Source organism: Danio rerio, chromosome 3, assembly GCF_052040795.2.
Source record: "Danio rerio strain M-AB ecotype USA chromosome 3, GRCz13ab, whole genome shotgun sequence".
Lineage (NCBI taxonomy): Eukaryota > Metazoa > Chordata > Actinopteri > Cypriniformes > Danionidae > Danio > Danio rerio.
In genome coordinates, this window is record NC_141023.1 from 18,822,684 (window position 1) to 18,842,767 (window position 20,084).

The 20,084-nt window shown below is 34.2% G+C and overlaps 1 protein-coding gene and 1 non-coding gene across 2 annotated transcripts; both read left to right on the top strand.

The window, feature by feature from the left end:
* Positions 1 to 1,230: 1,230 nt before the first annotated feature.
* Positions 1,231 to 19,927, top strand: kri1 (KRI1 homolog). Its single transcript, NM_001002041.1, is given in 19 exon segments — positions 1,231 to 1,404; positions 2,631 to 2,707; positions 3,050 to 3,155; positions 3,241 to 3,343; positions 3,566 to 3,620; positions 4,118 to 4,167; positions 4,309 to 4,399; positions 4,498 to 4,575; positions 4,998 to 5,104; positions 5,434 to 5,566; positions 5,675 to 5,770; positions 8,992 to 9,162; positions 10,289 to 10,364; positions 10,857 to 10,975; positions 11,092 to 11,263; positions 14,262 to 14,392; positions 17,054 to 17,118; positions 17,274 to 17,369; positions 19,266 to 19,927. Coding segments are annotated over 19 exon segments (2,298 nt in total). The 5' UTR covers positions 1,231 to 1,328; the 3' UTR covers positions 19,762 to 19,927.
* Positions 14,448 to 14,546, top strand: LOC137490809 (Z30 small nucleolar RNA). Its single transcript, XR_015481566.1, has one exon. It is a non-coding gene; the product is annotated as a Z30 small nucleolar RNA (small nucleolar RNA).
* Positions 19,928 to 20,084: the final 157 nt, after the last annotated feature.

A 20,084-nucleotide genomic window follows, 5' to 3' on the forward strand; every position in this document is an offset into this window, starting at 1 on the left:
AGTTTTTTTTAAAACTGTAAATACAGTCACTCAACAGATGGAGGACAGATGACATCGTCGAGCAAATCAAAGCAAAAACTACAATAATTTTGTTATAAACTAGTTTTGTTTTAACTGTAAAAAGTTAATTACAAAATGTAAAAACACTGTATTAGTTAACATAAAATACTTTATTAGTTAATATAAAGCATTGTTTTAGTAATTTAGGCCCACATAGTATCTGTGCGCGCAGATTTCCGCAAATTTTTAGTCCATCATAGATTCTGTTTTTATACTTGTGTGTAAATTTAGATTTATTCAGTTTTAAATCATTACAGTATAATTATTGACTAATATGAAAATGTTAATATAATTTACTCACAATTACAGTTTGTACAGTTGTACAGTTTAAATGATATATTAAATAGAAGACTTGCTTTGTTTACCAAAGTGGATCTAATAGAATTTGCATTGTAAACATTAAATACAAGTTAAAAAGGTATTACTTTTAAGTTCATAGGCTTTAGTCATGATAGCCTAAGCCTACTCACAAAATAATTCTGCACAAATCCGCAGATTTTAAACTAAATTCGGCGCTGAAATAGCAAAAAAGGTCCGCATTCTGTCTGGCCTTAATCATTAGAGAAAATTACCTATATGGCATATACCTTCAGCCATTTCAATGTGGTGATGCCATTGGCCCATGAACATTTCCTGCTTGTTGTAAGAGGCGATTCAATTATAACTTGGTGTTATCATAACAGGTGTTAACAGTTATCATAACATTATGTGGAACTTTTTGGACTCTCAGAAGCTATGGAATTTTAAAATGTAAAACAGGAAGGTCCGGTCAATATTGTTATTGTTTACATCACTCAAAATAGAATAAAGGTGCTTCGGCCCACTAGCCTCGATCAAGTTTGCCTTTTAGCTTTTTATAGGAAAAAGTTTGGGCACCCCTGATTAGGTGGAGACTGCGTGGCTTATGAGTTATACAACATCCCGCCACTAGGGAGCGATGAAATGTTTTGGCTTCACTTTTCAGGACATGTGTTACTCACTCGCGGCAACAAAAGCTGCTTGTTTTTATCACAGACTCCAAAAAAAAAATCGTTCTAAATATATGACAGAAAGGACCGGTTTAATTTCTAACAAGGAGTAAAATGTTAGTAGAAAAACAATCGACGAAAGGAGGCGATAGTTGAACCCTGAACTATATGACGTAGGAGAGGGTCGTAGGTCACGTGCCCATGCCGTACAGCAGAGCAACATGTCCAACGTGAGAGTTTGAATTATCGAGATATTAATCTGATCTCAAATCAGAAGATACCGCACAGTTATACGACAACATGTCGGATCTCAAGATTAACAAGAAGTTTGCAGAGAAGTATGAGAAATATCGCCAGAAAGAGGAACTGCAGAGACGTAAGTTGTACTAGCATGCGTTATTTACTACATGTTGAATACGAAAGTGTATATTTATATCAACAATAAGTGTGGTTTTCTTGAGTTTTGTTGTAGAAATGCTTTAGTTACATTTATAAACATCAATAATCTTTTATCTACGTTTATGTCCAAGTGAAGTGAAGTGAAGTGATGTGAAAATAAATACAAATACCATAGTAACTATAACAGTTTAAACAATATGGTTACTGCAGTAAAATTGTGGTATTATTTGCCTCTTCCTTAAAAATATGACTCTCTCTCTCTCTCTCTCTCTCTCTCTCTCTCTCTCTCTCTCTCTCTCTCTCTCTCTCTCTATATATATATATATATATATATATATATATGAGGTTAAAAACTCACCCCAAACAAAACAACTGGTACTATAAATCTCTTCCAAAGCACTGTGGTATTAATATCAAAGCTATTGAGAAATTCTATCTATCTATCTATCTATCTATCTATCTATCTATCTGTCTGTCTGTCTGTCTGTCTGTCTGTCTGTCTACCTTATTGTCTTTCTTTCTGTCTGTCTATCTATTTTAGGCACAAGTGGAGATTGAAATGTCTTAATGTTAATGTTCCTTGTTTATGTGCTTTTATTTTACAGTAGTAGCAAATAGTGTGGATGTTATTTTCACAAAAATATTCTTGAGACATGAGACTAACCATTTTAATTTTGGGAGATGCTTTGCCTTTACATTTGTTAAAGGGATAGTTTAATTAGTTTTTTTCAGTTAAATATTAAATATTTTAAGCTGAAATTGTGGGCCCATATATTAAATGCAAGTAAATGCATAACGGTACTTTTAGAGATTAAAAAAACAAATACAAGCAAAACCAAACTAATGTTCATGGCTTCTATAGAGGACTTATAAAGTGAAATGATTGGTTTACAACTTTTTTTTACTTAATGTAGTAATTACCATTGAACAGACCCATCTTCAAACCACCTCAATGTATTTTCTGGACATTAGGTTATTAATTTTGTTTTGCTTTTGTGTGTTGTTGTAGCCATTAATTTCTAGCCAAAAAGTATATATATATATATATATATATATATATATATATATATATATATATATATATATATATATATATATATATATATATATATATATATATAAAGTCTACATCACTCCATATCCTGATATTAAGTACATTAACAGCCAATTGCATTACTATAATGTTTCTGCTGAATGTTCCAGTGAAGGACCGTTATGGAGACCAGGAAGAGGAAAATTCATCAAACTCCTCCGAATCTGACTCTGATGACAGTGAAGTGGTAAAATAATCATTCATTTTCTCTACTGAAACTCTTTTTCAAATGTTTAGGTATTCTCATTAATAATATAATTTCAGAAAAGTATTTTTTTTTTTTGCAAATTCTAACTAAGGAAATCATATTAGCAGCCAATGACTATCAAAGTGCAGCACTGTCCACAGTCAATTAAACAGTGCTAGTGTTGTTTTGAAGTCTAACTTACATGTGATTTCAGACCGATTATTCAAAATAATGTGGTAAAGCATATAAGGATTGTTAAAATGAATGAATGTGTGAATATAAACTTAACTCTACCTCAGTCTATGTTTCCATGTCTAATACTCTTATATACTGTACATACAGGAGCTGGATCCAAAGCTAGACAGAGATTTTTACAGAACTCTCTCGCTTCTGAAGAAAAAGGATCCAAAGATCTATCAGAAAGATGCCAAATTCTACACAGAAGAAAGTATGTAAAGATCTTTATAGTACAATGTCTGCTCCAATTTATGATTTGTATTAAGATGCTGTACTGTACTTTTTGTTTTAATCAGCATCTGGGTCAGGCAGCGATGAGCAACCGTCCACTTCGAAACAGTCAGAGAAACCCATGTTCCTTAAGGACTATGAGAGGAAAGTCATCCTGGAGAGAGGAGGGTAAGAAATCATCGGTTTAGAAATGATGGACTTGGCTGAAACTTTTCACTGTAATATATCTACTTTTGTATTAATCAGACAGTAAATTGTCATTGTTACTTCGCTTGCATGGTTGGGAGGTTAATGAAAATAATTGGCAGATTAATTTATTTATTCACATTTCTAATGGTTCTCATTCACTCAAAGTGTTTGTATAATGTAACCGAGTGTGCTTCATTGCAGAAAATATGAAGACGATGACAGTGCTGATGAAGAAATCTCCGCAAAGATGCAGGAGGTAAACATACTTAAGATATTAGAAATCAGCGTAGAACAAAAATGATCATTTATTTTATGCCACATTTTTGCTCTGTCTTGCAGTTTATATAAATAAAAAAACTTGGAATATTATTAAAATGATAATCATAATTTTAAAGGGTAAGATATTTTTGTCAGCATTAGGTAATTTTAATAATATTTTTTTAATTATTCAGTTATGTTACTATTTTTAATAGTATTTCATTTAAATAATTTAATAATTTAATTATAAAACTTTTCAATGTTTTTTTCTTGTTGTGTATATTGATTTAGTTTGTAAATCAAAGTTAGTCACATTGCAGATGAATGTCGACTTGTTGGTTTGTGTGTTTTTGTTTTCATTATTTAAATAAACAATGTATAGATGAAATGAATTCAAATGGAAATGACCTCCTCTATTCATTTAAGTGCATTCTTTAGTGCCTGAAACAGCTTGATTACCATAAACAACTACATATGAATGTGTTTGTATTACAGAGAGCTGCATCTCCCACATACATCCAGGAGCAAAAGGAGATACAGGAAAGGTATTAAAGTGTCCCCTGTATTTTTATTAAAGGCCAGCTGCTCATTTCCGATTAGCTCCTGCAGATTCCTCAGTTTTCATGATCTCTGCTTGCATCAGTTTCTTCATTTTATTCTGTTCTGTCTGTATTTCTCTTTGTCAGTTTGCGCAAGTTTGTTCAAGACAGTGATGATGAGGACAGTGATGGTGACGGACAGTTTTTGACACGGAGGACCAAAACACAAGAGGAAAAAGTGCTGACACTGTAGCTTTCGGCTGGATGGATGTCATATAATTGTGTTTAATAAAACTGTATCCAGTGATAGGCCTGTTGTTTATTTCTGCGTTTAAGGACAAAGAGGAAGCTGACTATGTGGAATGGCTGAAGGGTCAAACAGAGCTGGATGAGAAAGAAGAACTTAAGGACATGGTCAGTGTTTTTTTAAGATATTTGTGACCACAAAACTCAAGTTGCATGAGTATATTTGTAGGAATAGCCATTCATTAACATTTTTTCATGCCCAAAATCATTGGAATATTAAATAAGGATTATATTCCTTGAAGATATTTTGTAAATTTCATACCTTTGAAATATCTCACTTTAATTTTGGATTACTAATATGCATTGCAACCAGCTTAATTCCGGCTGATACCAGATTTTCAAATATCGCCCAAATTCTTGGGCAATTGTCCAATTCTAACAAACCACACATCATTTCAAAGCTTATGTATTCAGCTTTGCGATTAATAAATCTAAAAAAATCGTTTTGTGGTTCAGAATCAGATTTTAGGATGATCTGTTTGGATTTTAAGTATTAGATTTTGGACTGACTGATGTGCATGTTAATTCAGAAATATCTGCGGGACTACTGGAACAATCCTCAGTTAGATGAGAAAGAGTCTTTCCTGCGGGACTTCATGCTCAACAAGGGCTACATGGAGGAGGAGGATGAAGAGAGGTAGGTTCTGACTCAAGTATTGCACTCATACAACAAAACCAGTAAAAAAGATGTTTTGGATCCGTTTGTTTGTCCCAGCATGGCTGCATTGTTTTATATGCAATATTTTGTAAAAACAGTAAAAATGTAATTTATTTCTTTAAATCAAAGCTGATTTTTCAGAATCACAATATACTATAATCTCTACAGTGTCAACTAGCTATAGATAAAAATCTCTCCTTTTGAACAATTAATTAATTCCTTGTCTGGTAAACATTTTAATTTCTTAAAAAATATCCTTAGCCCTTGAATGATTTTATAAGTTTCTCTGAATCTGTGAATGGTTTTAGGATCCCCACATATAATGAGCTCATGCAGGATGATGTGGATGATTCTGAGGATGAAGGAGAATCATTTCTGCATAAACAGGAAGACTTTGAGAGGCATTACAACTTCCGCTTTGAGGAGCCTGATGCTGGAAAAGTAGGAAGAGTTCATGATCAGACTGATTTGTATTTGTGTTCTGTTCATTTCCTCAAATGAGCTCTTTTTTTTTCAAGCATTACCCATCAACCCACTGTTTCTCCACAGGTCAAAACATATCCCCGCAACATTGCAACTTCTGTCCGCAGCAAAGACGACAGGAGAAAGAGGAAGAGAGAAGAGGTTAAAGAAAGGAAGAAGAAGGTAAACATGATTTTTAATCATTTCTTTAAAGGGCCATGAAACCCCCTCGTTTCAGCAGGGTGTTTTCACACCTCTACTTTGAAAAAAGTCAGAAAAGTGGGCGTGTCCAGCTCTGTTTAGGGGGGAGTGTCGGAGGAAGAAAAGTGGGATGGTGTGGGAGTGTCTATTTGGGCACGCGGGAGTTTCAGAGTCAAAATACACACACTCACACACACACACACACACATGAGAAAGTGATGCTGTTTAACCTACATGGACATCTGTAGTCGAATTATTTGCCAAATTATTAAATGGTGGACTTTAACTGCAGTTTGGCTCTTTCATTCAGGGAATTCATTCATGCCCCTCGCGACACACAAGATTTTTGATTCGAGGAGCTGCTCTAAGCATGTATTTTTCATGCAATGTTTCATACCGCACGGCGAATGAGAGAAAAAAAAAACCTCCGCATTTCCCGGAAACTTAGATGCACACGACAGGTAGTGTCAGAAAGCCGCGCGTGTTATTCCGGTCACTAAATGCGGTAAAAACCCTACACGAGGTTAAAGTTTGGTTGTGGTGCTAACGTGTTTACACTCTGTGCAATAGTTTGTTAGATACAAACAAACTGAATAAACAAAGAGCACTGGTCGCTCACTTACCAAATCTGTAGAGACAGGACAATCACCAGCAACTAGAGCCGCGTCTTTATGAAGAGAATACTACAAACGAATCCAGATCTCAACGTTTGCAGATGAGAACAGCTCTCAGGTAAACAATAATCCTCCTTAGACACGTAAGTTATTGTTGTCGCGCGTCGCGTACACTTAATCCACACGTGACTCTGAGCTCTCACAGAGAGAAAATGAAAACGAAACTTAACTGCAGCAAACTATAAAAGCAACACTTCACGCTTGTTTTGCCAACACAACGTGGCGTCTCTGTCCTGAAAACACGGTGATAGTAATGAATATTAAGTTGCACAATAGAGCGCGCTGATTGGTTTGAACCAAGCCTTACTCATGCATTAATGCAACACACTGTAAGACGTAATAAGACTCACTCTGGCACAGACGCCCAGTCTGCACGCTGGAATACAACGCTATTATGTAATGACCGTGACGCAGCTTCAAAAATTCGTTTCAAACCGGAAGTACGAATTTGCTTGAAATAACGCAAAAACAACCAATTTACACTTTTTAGTGAAATATAGGTGTCCTTATAGTGTTTTTAGCAGTGTGGGACACATATACGACTGTCAACAGCTCAAAAAATGTGTTTTGGTGTTTCGTGACCCTTTAAGAAAAGGTCTCTTACACTTATCAGAGATGCTTTTAGGTTGATTCAAATATAATAAATTGTATTGTGTAAAAAGCTTCAAATGTTGTAAAATGCATAAAAAATGTGTCAAAAATGACTTTCCATATAATTTTATGTGGTCTGTCAGAGCATATTATTCAAACTAAATGCAAATGTAAGTATCCATGCAACTAAATTACATACAAATCCAATGCAATTTGGGCACACTAAACGGGAATGTGCAACATATTTGCCGTGAACACGCAGAATTGACTTCAAACGTGTCTTCAGCTCAAGTTCAAGATATTGAAGCAAAAAACATCCTGTGAGTAGTTAAGAGCAAGTGACGTGGTGCTTCATGTTTAGCAGGGCTTGAAAATAAGGACTGCCCAATGGCCAGCATGCGAGTTTGCTCTGGATAATACACAGGATGGTTACTTGCCAGATCAGACCAGTGTTGCCTTGTCACTGAAGTTTAATGTGGCTGAGACTGTTTGTCAGTTGCATGCAAATACAGTCTTAAGGCTGATTTGTACTTCTGCGTCAAGCGCACGAGTGTGATACAGAGTGGTGCAGCCTACGTGTTGATGTATAGCCCTAAGCTGAGGCTGTCAGTGTCAAAATGAGCGAGTTTGCACCACATGTACATTAAGGAAGCATTCAGGAAAAACAAAACACCAGCAAAGAAACTCGACACAGAGGAACATTAACCTCACTGCCAACTAGCGTTTCGGAGCTGTTATTGCAGAACAACAGAAACATTGCGCACAAGTATAAATGCACAGCTACACGTGGGTCACGCCGATCACTTGACGCAGAAGTATAAACCAGGCTTTTGGGTGCTTTCACACCTAGACCTTTGTTTTTGGAGGCACAGCGACTTGCTGTGAGGCAACAGCACTACCTAATGCGCCACTGCGTCGCCCTATTTCTGCACTGACACTTTGAAAGAAGGATCAACATTGATCTGCTTCATGATTTGACTGCAGTCTCGGTTCATCTGTTATTTCTCTCTAGAATTTAAGCCTATAATGCAAAATTCTAGCCGATGCTTTTTTTTTTTTTTAAATAGATTTATTAATTTAGTAGATAGATTTTTACAAACATGACAGTTTAAATGTGGCTATGTATGAGAAAGTCTGACCTTTTTGATTTATATTTGGTGATGATGTCTGTGGGTGTCGTTTTTGCTTTTATTTATTTATATATATATATATGTATATTACACACACACACAGAAAGTTATATATACATAACAAGAAAAGTTATGTTGTATAAAAAGTGTATGTATACAATTATCTATGGCTTTTAATGCATTATTTAAAATATTTGGCTAAGAAATAGCTATTTACTTGGGGTCAGTGAAAATTTTGGCAGGGCAAGTAAAAATTTTCACCACTGGCTCGATTGGGCTAGTAGAAAGAATCCTTAGCGTTGAACCCTGTTTAGTGTGAACCCATTATTATAATAAATGCCCATGCTGCTTTATATCGTTTATTGACCATAATCTCCCATAATGCATTATGCAACCCAGCTCAAAATTAGTTGTTGTTCCATAGATATTTTTCTCTTAAATGGGCCCAGTTTAGAGAAAAGTAATAAAAAGGATTCATATTAAAATAACTTTGAGAATTAGCATTTATTTGACATTTTTTACGGTTTGTCGTTATTATTTTGTAATGAAATAAAGAGACTTTTTTTAACTGAATGTTTAGTACTAACATTTATACAGTCCTACAGTTATAACCAGTCCTTTAAAAGCAGCCACATGAAGTGGTCTTCTGTAAAAATAAGTTTTACACCCTTCTTTCCTGCAGTGAATTCAGCAAACATGGATTTTTAGCTTAGTTATTTTCTCTTCAGTGTCACATGATCTTTCAGAAGTAAGAAAATTGAGAGTTTAATGTTTAATTTCTCACAATTTACTTACTAACCTCCTGCAGGAGAAGGAACAGAAGCAGCAGCAGTTGAAGGAACTGAAGAACCTAAAGCGAGCAGAGATCATGGATAAACTGAAAAAACTGCAGGAGCTAACTGGAAATGAACAGCTAGCCTTCAATGATGTTGACCTGGACGGAGACTTTGACCCTCAGCAACACGACCAGCTTATGCAGGTTTGTCTGAAACAACTGCAGAATTGGAACCAAAACTCATGATTTAAAGTGTCCGATAATCCATTATCTTTGGTAATAATAATCCAATCCAACAAGCATTATTTTTGGTAATATCGTAATAGTTGTTTTATGAATCTGCAAGCTGACTTTATCAGTTTATTACAGGTCACATTAGCGTAAGTGTCAGCCGTCCCTATAACAATATGCATGTGTTTTAAAATGAAAAAGTGTTAATGTGGAAAATGGCATCTCATAAATTACACATGAAAGTAAGAAATGGGTATGGCAGGGCTGTGCAATTAATCGAAAATCCGATTACGATTTTGCCTTTTAACGATTATGAAAAACCATTAATCGAGGTAATCGAGGTACATTATCATTAATGTAACTTTTGCAGCACGGGATGCGCATCATTCATATTTTTAAAAGCGAGAAAGAGCATGTGCTGTTGTGTGTTGGCCTCGGACAGCAGAGCACACACACGCACATCTAACGCCATCTTAATGTGAGCGCTTTAATGATCAAATACATGCACATTTGTGTCGGAGCCCGGTGTTTAGTGTTTATTCATATTAACCGTCATTTGTTTAATAAACACACAAGTTGAGAATTCAAAGACACGTGAAAGAGAAACCATATCAGAGCTGCACTATTCTTAAAGTGCTAGCGCGCAATATCCCTGCTGCTGCAGACTGTTTTTATTATTAAACAATTATAAAATCAAAAATACAGTGAAGATGCTTAAAGCACAGTTTAAACATAATAGATTTAATAACTCATTTCTAATAACTTATTTAGTTTATTTTTGCTATTATGTCAGTACATTATATTTTACTACATATTTTTCAAGATACTAGTATTCAGCTTAAAGTGACGTTCAAAGGCTTAATTAGGGTAAATATGCAAGTTATTGTATAACAGTAGTTTCTTCAGCGCTCTATCGATTTTAAACTCTTTTTGTAAAATTTAACTTAATTACATTAGTAAAGCATGGCAAGACTGTTAGTAGTGATAATAAGTAAATTAATATAATGTGAAATAAAATGTAAAATGTAAAGTAATGTGTGACTGCTTATAGTGATGCAAGTGCAAAAAAACAACTACTGTTTTTAATTCCCATCTGCAGAAGGTCTTTGGTGATGAATACTATGAAGAGAATGAAGAAGAAAAACCACAGTTTGAAGGCGATGAGGAATTTGAAGGTAACACTGTGAATCTTGATTGCAATATTTGATGTTGTTCACTCCATGTTCACAATCACTACCAACTTTTGAGAAAAAAATACTTTCAGCAACGATGGTAAATTAATCTTTATAGACAAAAAAGATTGATTATATTATTACAGTTTTAGGTTTTTTAAATGAATGATGTTTTATTGAATCTATTATAGTCTCATTTTATTTAGAAAAATATTTGCCAAACAACTATGTTTTACTGTTTTTGATATTAATAAGGAACATTTGATACATCTCCATATATATATATATATATATATATATATATATATATATATATATATATATATATACTTATATACTGTATATATATATATATATATATATATATATATATCAAAGCAGAAAACATTTTTAAAGAATGTTTTATCAAATATATGCAAATATATGGCTTAAATTATTGTTACTTTTTAATAAATGTATAAATAATGAATTTTTTTTCTTTTTTTTTTTTTAAAGAAAATTGGAACTGGGATACATGGGTGGGAAAACAGCAGAATGAGGAAGAGTATGACCACAAGGAAGACTATACTGCGGAGGAACACTACCAGCCCAACTGTGATGATCCTGACTTTATCGTAAGAGTAGACTTTTTAGCATGCTTTCTTATTCTTAACACGCAATATAAATGCTGCACCGAACTGATTTGTTCATTGTGTATGGCTATTAATCATACCTTAAATCTCTTGAATAGATGGATGCTGATTACGACCCAAGCCAACAGGCCGTTTCTAAAAAGAAAAGAAAAAAAGAGAGAGAGGAGAAGAAAAAGAAGAGCAAAGAGGACGTCCCACTCATGGGAAAGAAGAGGAAAAAGTCCCACTTTGCAGAGATCATCAGCAAAAGCAAGCCTGTCTTTGATCCAAGTGAGTGATAGCTGTTAACACAGATTGTTCAGACAAAATGAATATTGTAATCATTTACTCATCCTCCAGTTGTTCCAAACCAGGTTGAGTGTCTTTAGTTTGTTGAAAACAAAACAAGATACACTGAAGAATGTTGTTTACTATAGTGAGTTTTGTTCTTAACAAAGATGGCATTAGCTTCTATTTTCCAACATTTTTCAGTAGATCCTGTTTGGTGTTCATCAGAAGATAGAAGTTAAAAGTTTAGAACCACTTAAGTGTGAGTAAACTATGAGTAAATGTTATTTTTGTTGTTGGTGCGATTCGCTTTCACACAGCAAAGTTTCTAAACAGACTAAAACAGTTAAAACGAGTCACGTGCAAGTAAACTCTTCTCATATTGGTCAGAGTTTCAGGGTTTATTATTCTGCTCAGCTGTCAAACGTGGTTATTTTAATTTATGATGATGAGCAATAAGACATTATGAGCAAGACTGCAGTCAGATCATGAAGCAGATTGGTGTTGATCTTTTTTTCGAGGTGTCAGTGCAGAAATAAACAAAACAACAGGTCTAACAACATATTATAAGATTAAAATATGGAAACAAAAACATCAGATCGTATTTTCAGTACCATTTCCTAACAGATACACAACTCTCTTTAACATCATTATGCTTTCACTTTCTTATTCAACATGAAACTTATATTTACCAATAGGAATGACATCCAGCCCTGCTCACCATTCTCTCTTCATATAGCCATATATATGACTATTACATAATCATAATGCACTGTGATAAAGCCTGCTTTATTGAATCATATTGCTTTTTCATTACAATCGATTCCCTTCAGAGTGTGCTTCAATCAAACTGAGACCACCTCATTTAGACGATCTCAGACCGTTTGATTTGGCATGAATCCAAACGTGATTGCTGCATTCACATATGGCAAACGCACCGTGCTAACTGAGCAAATGAGACAGGTTCCGAAGCAAATGTCTAGGTGTGAAAGCACCCTAAATGTCTTGTTTAATAAATTTATAGAGCACTTGTTTTTGATTTGATTTTTGAATGTTGTAAGCTGTATAATTTGAAATCATTGAAATCATTTGACTTGGTGAACCTGGAACCAAGACACAAGACGTATCATGCGTTTAGTTTTGAATGAGGAAAAATGTAACAGTATGGATGTTGTCCTTCATTCAAATTCAAATTAAGGAGACAATCATCGATTGCTATAGACCAGGGGTGTCCACACTCAGTCCTGGAGGGCCGGTGTCCTGCAAAGTTTAGTTCCTACTCCAATCAGACAGACCTGGGCAAGCTAATCAAGCTCTTACTAGGCTTTCTAGAAACATCCATGCAGGTGTGTTGATGCAAGTTGGAGCTAAAATCTGCAGGACACCGGACATCTCTGCTATAGACCATTTCAATGTGGTGATGTCTTTGGCCCATGAACATTTCTTGCTTGTTTTCAAGCTATTTCATAACTGTAACAAGAGGCAATTCTATCATAACGGTGTTACAACTGCTATCATAAGAGTTATTTATCAGTATGTGGATGTTTTTGGAAGCTATGGAAATTAAAATTGTTAAACAGGATATATGTTAGGACCGTTTTTATTTACGTTCCTCAAAATGGTCCATAGACTGACAGTTTTTCAGGGGGGGAGCTCGGTCCAGGTTTTAACAGTTTCTGCAGCTTCATTGTTTCCCCATTCATAGAGATATAAGCTGCACTTGCATGCCAGAGAGGCATTTCAAAGATGGCTGCTGAGATAAAGAATTTGCCTTAATGGGACTTTGCTGAAACTGTTATAGTTGTGTGTTTATTTTATAATTATGCAACTACTTAGACAGTTTGATTATTTGTAATATTCATTTGAGTACCCACCAAAATAATATAAAATTCACAACCCGGATGTGAAAAATTCAATTATTGAATCTCAAATGGCATCTATGCACTCATGCACTACGTACTTATGCACTTACACACTCAACAGCATAGTATATGAAGTGTCGTCCCATATGGAGCACTAATGTTTTTTTACTAAGCGCAAATTCAAATTGTTTCCTTTATGACGTTTATCAGTTGCCATGAGTATAACTACATTCTTCATTGGGAGCTGCTATAATCAATCTCATAGGAGAATTTTGCTTTCACCATCCAAAATAAATAAAGTAATCCAACATGTGCGTGTGATAGCTCTGCCCCTTCCGCTACGTGAGCAAACCTGCGGGTGTTGAGTGCGTGAAGATTCCATCATTCCACATTTTATTTTACCGGCTGAATGAGTACATCATCCGGGTATCTAAAATGGACTTATTATTATTATTATTATTATTATTATTTTTTTTTTTTTTTAAGTTTTCAGTGTGAACACACTACTTATTTACACTACTATTTATGCTACAAAATGGCGTAGTATAGTGCAAAAGTATGGAATTTTGGATGCAGCTAAAGGCTATAGAATACACAAGTCAGGTCACTCGTATAGTTTTGAATGTGGAAACAGTCAATATGGCTAATGAAGTCCCGCCTTCTAGTAAAGGAGCCAATCATTGATAGTTATAGACTGACAATTCTCCAGGGGAGGGTCCCGGAACGACTTAAGTTTCTGCAGATTTTGTGTGATTCGAACATTTAGAAATTAAACTAAAGAGACAGTTATTGTTTAATTTTATTGGTGATTCCTAATATGAAATGTAATCATAAGCTTGGCAAGCAATTTTGGAGAATTTGTTTCCCATTTGAACAGAATGCCTGCGCATACTGGCCGAGTAACGTGTGCGCTAAAATTGTGTATTGCACATGTGGTTCCAGTCAGTTTTGATCACAGTTAGAAATAAATGCGCTGCCCTCAAGCATTCGCATCAGTAATCCCTTGATTATCCCTTACATATCTGCTTATCGGATATCAGCAAAGGCCAGTATCATGCGTCTCTACACTGTCTGTCATCGGTCGAACATACAGAAAATGTTTCAGCCTACACAAACCCCATTTGTTCCCCTGTTTCCAGACGAGAAGAGCTTCGAGCAGTACTTGGACGAGTACTATAAACTGGACTTTGAGGACATCATTGATGACCTGCCGTGCAGATTTCGCTACCGAGAAGTGGTAGCCAATGACTTTGGGCTGAGCACTGATGAGGTGAGGAGCTTCAGGCATATCCACACGAATTTAATGTGTTTAATGAAAATAAGTTCTGTGCTGATGAGCTGTGATTGTGTCTGACCTGGTATTGCTGTTCCTCCGGGAGTAACTCTGACCAGGGTCTGAAGACTGTAATCTTCTCTCTGAGCAGAGCTGCGTTGATAACCACCAGTGCAGATTAGCTTTAGGCTCACATTTTAGAGGATTTGATTTAAGAAGATTTTACATGCACTGCCATTTCAGGTAAATCTTTTATTGGAGATGCTGGAAGTTAATATAGATTTATAAATGATGTACAGTAAATCCTGTTAGATTTTTTTTGTTATTGCTTTTAGTGTTTTATTACTGTCAATTGTTTTATGTTAATTACTATCTTATTATATTTTCACTCGTACTTCTTTTTAGCATGGGCACAATACATTGATCATAAATTACAGTGAACCTTCAGGTAAAAATAAAGATACCATTAAATTCTTTGTACTAAATGACAGTTTGGGTTATTCCAGCAGCTACTGATTTCTTTCATTTATGTGTAAACTATTATTTGTTATAGGAGCTGGGCAAATAAGATATATGTAATACAAGTACATGCATAAAACTTTAGTTTTTTGATTATATATTTTAATTTATATATAGTTTGTATCATATACATAAATATTTTATATCTAAATATGTATAAAAAACATTTTCAAATATATGCATGCATGTGTGTATTTATATAAACAAAATAAATATTCACAGTACACACACATATATCTTATGTGATGTTAAACCTGTTTTAAATCTGTATATTAATGAGAAATGACAAGTGGAATTGTATGAAGTGAGTCATTTGTAAATTAAAGAAGTAGTTAGCATTTTGAAAGAACACATGATCAGGTTGAACATACGAGATGCAGAATCAGACACTCAAGACTCACACATTTGTATTTATCAAAAGGGGATGAAAAACCTACTTAAGAATATTTTGATAATAAAAGATATTTTAATACAATGTGTATTTTTAAATGATATTAGAGAACGTTTATTAAAGGTGCAGTAGGTGATCTTCCACAATGCTAACAGCTTAGCATAAATCTCTGAATCACAGTCCCTCCCCTGCCGTCTAGAGCCACGCCTCCTGAAACACGAGCACAGCTAAAGAACCCTCTCTCGTGTTAAAAGCGACTAGTGCTTGTGTGGCTGCGTGCAAGCCAAACTGACATGCGATTTCAGAGTGAATATTAGAGTTGCATGGTAAACAATATAGGGAGACACTAAGCGGAATAGCGGTATTTACTTGTGTTTTGTTGTTAAACTAATTAAACTCTACATTATCAATGCTGTAACAGGTCACTTATGAAACTGAAAACAGTATTATCAGTCTTTCACCGGAAGATTTTAGAGGCTGAACAACACTTCTGTGAAGATATAACCCATTTGTAACAACAACATCTAACGTTACATCAGCTTTGCTTGAAGCAAAAATGGTTTGATGTCTAAGAGAAATCCTTCAGACATGGTGTCATCCTTTTTCCAGCGTGCAAAGGTACCTCCAATATTGATTCAGGTTTTAAAAAAGTTTTGATTTAGCAGGTTTTTACCGATCGCACAAACAGCGGTCCGCTGGAGCTGCTTACAAACGCCTGCGCAGTTGTTCAAATCTGCATTTGCTGACAGACAGTTTGAGCTACTTATCATAATTATGAGAGATGTCGGCCCGACTCTGTTTATTAGATGAACATTTTTTAGTTTTATGCCTTATCCAAAATATAAAAATACATAAAAATACATTTAGATGATTTACTTTAATCATTACTATTAAATTGTGAAGAGACTTTCAACCAGCGCAACAAAAAAGGCTTCTGAACACAACCACCTACTGCACCTTTAAGGAAATAATTTAAGGGTAATGTTTGAAAAGGTGTCTTCAGGAGGATTTTTAGAATAAATCATAAATCAAGCTTAAAGATTGTATATGACTCTTAAGTGTTTTTATGTTTTTGTACAACGAATGTTAAGAAACTGATATGATTGTATGTTATATTGTATATTTAATAGTATATACAGGTTTTGCCATGAATATAGCAATGCAGCTAATTTAAACATTCATACTTGCATACATACATACATACATACATACATACATACATACATACATACATACATACATACATACATATATATTATGTCAAAACAAACTTTTATTTTGGATGTGATTAATGGTGATAATTTTTTTGCCCAGCACTGTATATTCTATAAACTATTTTATAAACTTATATAAACTGTAAAATAATTAATAATTCACTGTTAAATGACTATTATTTATTTTCTGTTAATTACTACCTTATTTTATTTTGTAAAGTCATGTTTGTATTCAGCAAGGACACAATACATTGGTCAAAAATGATAATAGACTGATTAAAATTAGTCATTAAACATTCTGTTCTGATTGTCAGAGGTATTACCAAATAAATACTGATTTCCTAATTCCTTTTATTTAAGTGTTTAATTTTATATCTGCCAGAAACTTTAAAAATAAATATTTTGGAAAAATACACAGTTCTTATTTTGGTGCATCCTTTAATATAATAAATATTTTTGTGCTATAATTTATTTAAAAAAAAAAATTTCAGAAATCAGAATAATATTTCTTTGTTATTCTCACTCTTTCCATAGATTCTGAATGCAGGTGATAAGGAGTTGAACCGCTGGTGCTCACTAAGGAAGACCTGCATGTACAGGTAGTGTATAATGGTTGTTTTTGTGATGGATATAAATAAACTGCATAAAAAAGTAATATTAAATGGGAAATACCTGGAGAAAAATTAACAGTTTATTTTGGGATTGTTCATTTTGTCCTTCAACATTGTTTTCATAGATTTTTCTTATTATTTAGGTCAGAAAGGGAGGAACTCTGTGACCTGAAGAACTTCCAGATAAAAGCACGCAATGTCAAGAAGAAACAGCAAGTGTTCGTGTCTTTGTTTAATGAGTGAGTGTTACTTTAGACATCACATTAATGCACACACATTTTAGATTAGTTTTTTTATACATGAAACTCTTCCAGATTTAGCATTTTCAGGATCATGTGCATGATCCATCATATGATCTTTTAGGATGGGCAAAGTTTAGAGCTAGTCAAGGGTTTGTTGATCATGGTTTTATTTAAAAGTTTCACCACTTCATTTTAAACATGGATTAACAAAACTGTGATTAAAACATAAATAAGTGATTAATTCTTATTCATTGTTGTTAAATTAAACTGCAGCAGTATTACTCTTTCATCTTAATTCATTTATTAACTGACATTTAGTGACTTGAATGGGCTCATGCCAGTAATGGAAAGGTAAATAAAAAATTAACCCATATTTGCTGAGAAACTTCTGCTGTAAATTATGAGTCAAACCATTAGTTATTTAATTTAATGGTGCAATGGTGCTTTTATTTAGAAAGAGTTGAAAGAAGAATTGGTAAAAAAAAGGATGCCTGACTACAAATAAGGGCTGCCTTTTTGTGATTCTTTAAACCTCCTCAATATCAAGTTTAAAATATGTCCTTAGCTAACATTTAAATCTGAGCTTAAATCCATGATCAAACTGAAACTGTTATATGGATATAAAAAAATTCTTAATAGAACCCTTCATTCATTCATTCATTCATTTATCCATTCATTCATTTTCTTTTTGGCTTAGTCCCTGTATTATTCTGGGGTTGCCACAGAGGAAAAAACTTTGCTACCGACTGCGTGCTACCCACTGTGCCCTCGTGACTTCTTTAATAGAACCATCAATACCAATAGAGAGATAATAATAATTTTAAAATAAAATGTAATTAAAAATAATTAAAATTAAAAAGGTATATATATAAGTTTGCATCAAGAATAAAACATACTTACAGCATAATGACTGTAATTGTTTCATGTGCCCCTGACCACAACATTTCGCATTGGTATATTTTTAGCAATAGCCAAAAATACATTGTATGGGTCGAAATGATTTGTTTATGCCAAAAATCATAAGGGCCTATGACATATTGTAACTTAACTATAAAAATATAAAAATATGCATTTATATGAACTTTAATTAGAACTATTTTAAAGTTGATTTTTATCAATATTTAGATATTTCTCGAAACCTCAGATTCCAGATATTCAAATAGTTGTATCTCAGCTTAGTCTTGTGCTATTCTAACAAACCATACATTTATGGAAATCAAAAAAGGACTGTAAAAAAGGACTGTTTTTTATTCCAAGCTCATGTTTTGTGTTTGCTTTTTTTTTTTTTTTTTTTTTTTTTTAAGCAAGGTTTAAAGTTTGGTGCAACAGAATTATTACCAGGGTTCCCACACATCTTGAAAGTATTTGAATTTCAGCAATGTAAAATTAAGAAGGGTCCTTGAAACTAGAATTAAATTTAAAATTAAATTTGTTTTTGGTGTTATTTAAACAATTGTCACGCTGCTGTCAAAAACAGAATAAGAAAAACTAGAAGTTTTTAAAATCCTAATATCTTTAACAATACATAACAAATAATACACATTTTATAAATATTTTCGAAAAACACATATGAATATTAATGGTTTTGAATTTGACAACAACATGGCTGTTTAAAACTATCTGAATTTTTAGAAAATGACACCACTTAAATATTAAGTGTAAGTTAATGCTAAGTACATTTGGGCTTTCATGGCACTACATATTCTGGGGGTGTGAATTACAAAGGTGCTTAATTTGAAATTAATGGTGCTTTAAAATGTGCTTGAAAGTCTTTAAATTGGCTGTTTAGGATAGTATGGGAACCCTGTGTCACATAAACCTCGATCTAATCTACAGTACATTAAAGTTTAATGATTGTTGTGTGTGTTTGTGTGTTTTTTTTTTTTTACTTAGAAATGATGGTCAGGAGGAGCAAAAGGATACCAAGGGGAAGGTGGGAAAGAAGAGGAGGGATCGTCTAAAGAAAGCCGAGCTCACGGAGAAGAGCGACACCACTGTGACTGAAGAAACAGCTGAACCTCCTCCAGCAGAGCAAGCAGATGTCCAGGACCTCAAAGCGACCATCGCAAATGATGAAGAGGAGGATGACGAGGAGTTCCTGGTTCCTAAGAAAAAGATGAAGACGGCAGAGACTGTGGTAACCAAGAGGAAAGAGGCAGATGTTGAAAGAACTGAAAAACCCAAAAGACCCAGAAAGAAAATGCGTCGCTCAGGTGGACGGCGGCAGCTGAAGTCCATGACGGTGAAGATGGCCGGTCGAGAATTCAGCAGACAGAGACTACAAGCCTACGGGCTCAATCCAAAGAGACTCCACTTCAGAGAGCTGTACAGACAGAAACGGAAAGAGCGAGAGAAACAGGAAAAGCAGCAGAAGAAGAGCAAACAGTGATGCTGGAAATCAACACCATTTTGATTGAGCTGTTTTTAAGGGACCAGGAACCGCTGAAAATAGGAAATTGCATTATTAACATGTTCATTTCAATCTTGAAAGTTTCTGAATCATTGCTGAAAGCTTTCTCTGTTTTTCTTTTTTAATTAAAAGAGTTTTTGTGGAATTAGAGCCTTTTCTTTCACATTCCTTATTGAAAGTGGAAAAAATGTGTATTTTAGTCCAGTCTTCTGTTTTAGCTGTAGTTGTTCAGTTTTCAGATAACGTTACATTATAACTAAATATAAAGCTGTGTTGATTCAGTGAGTGAAGACTTCTTTTTA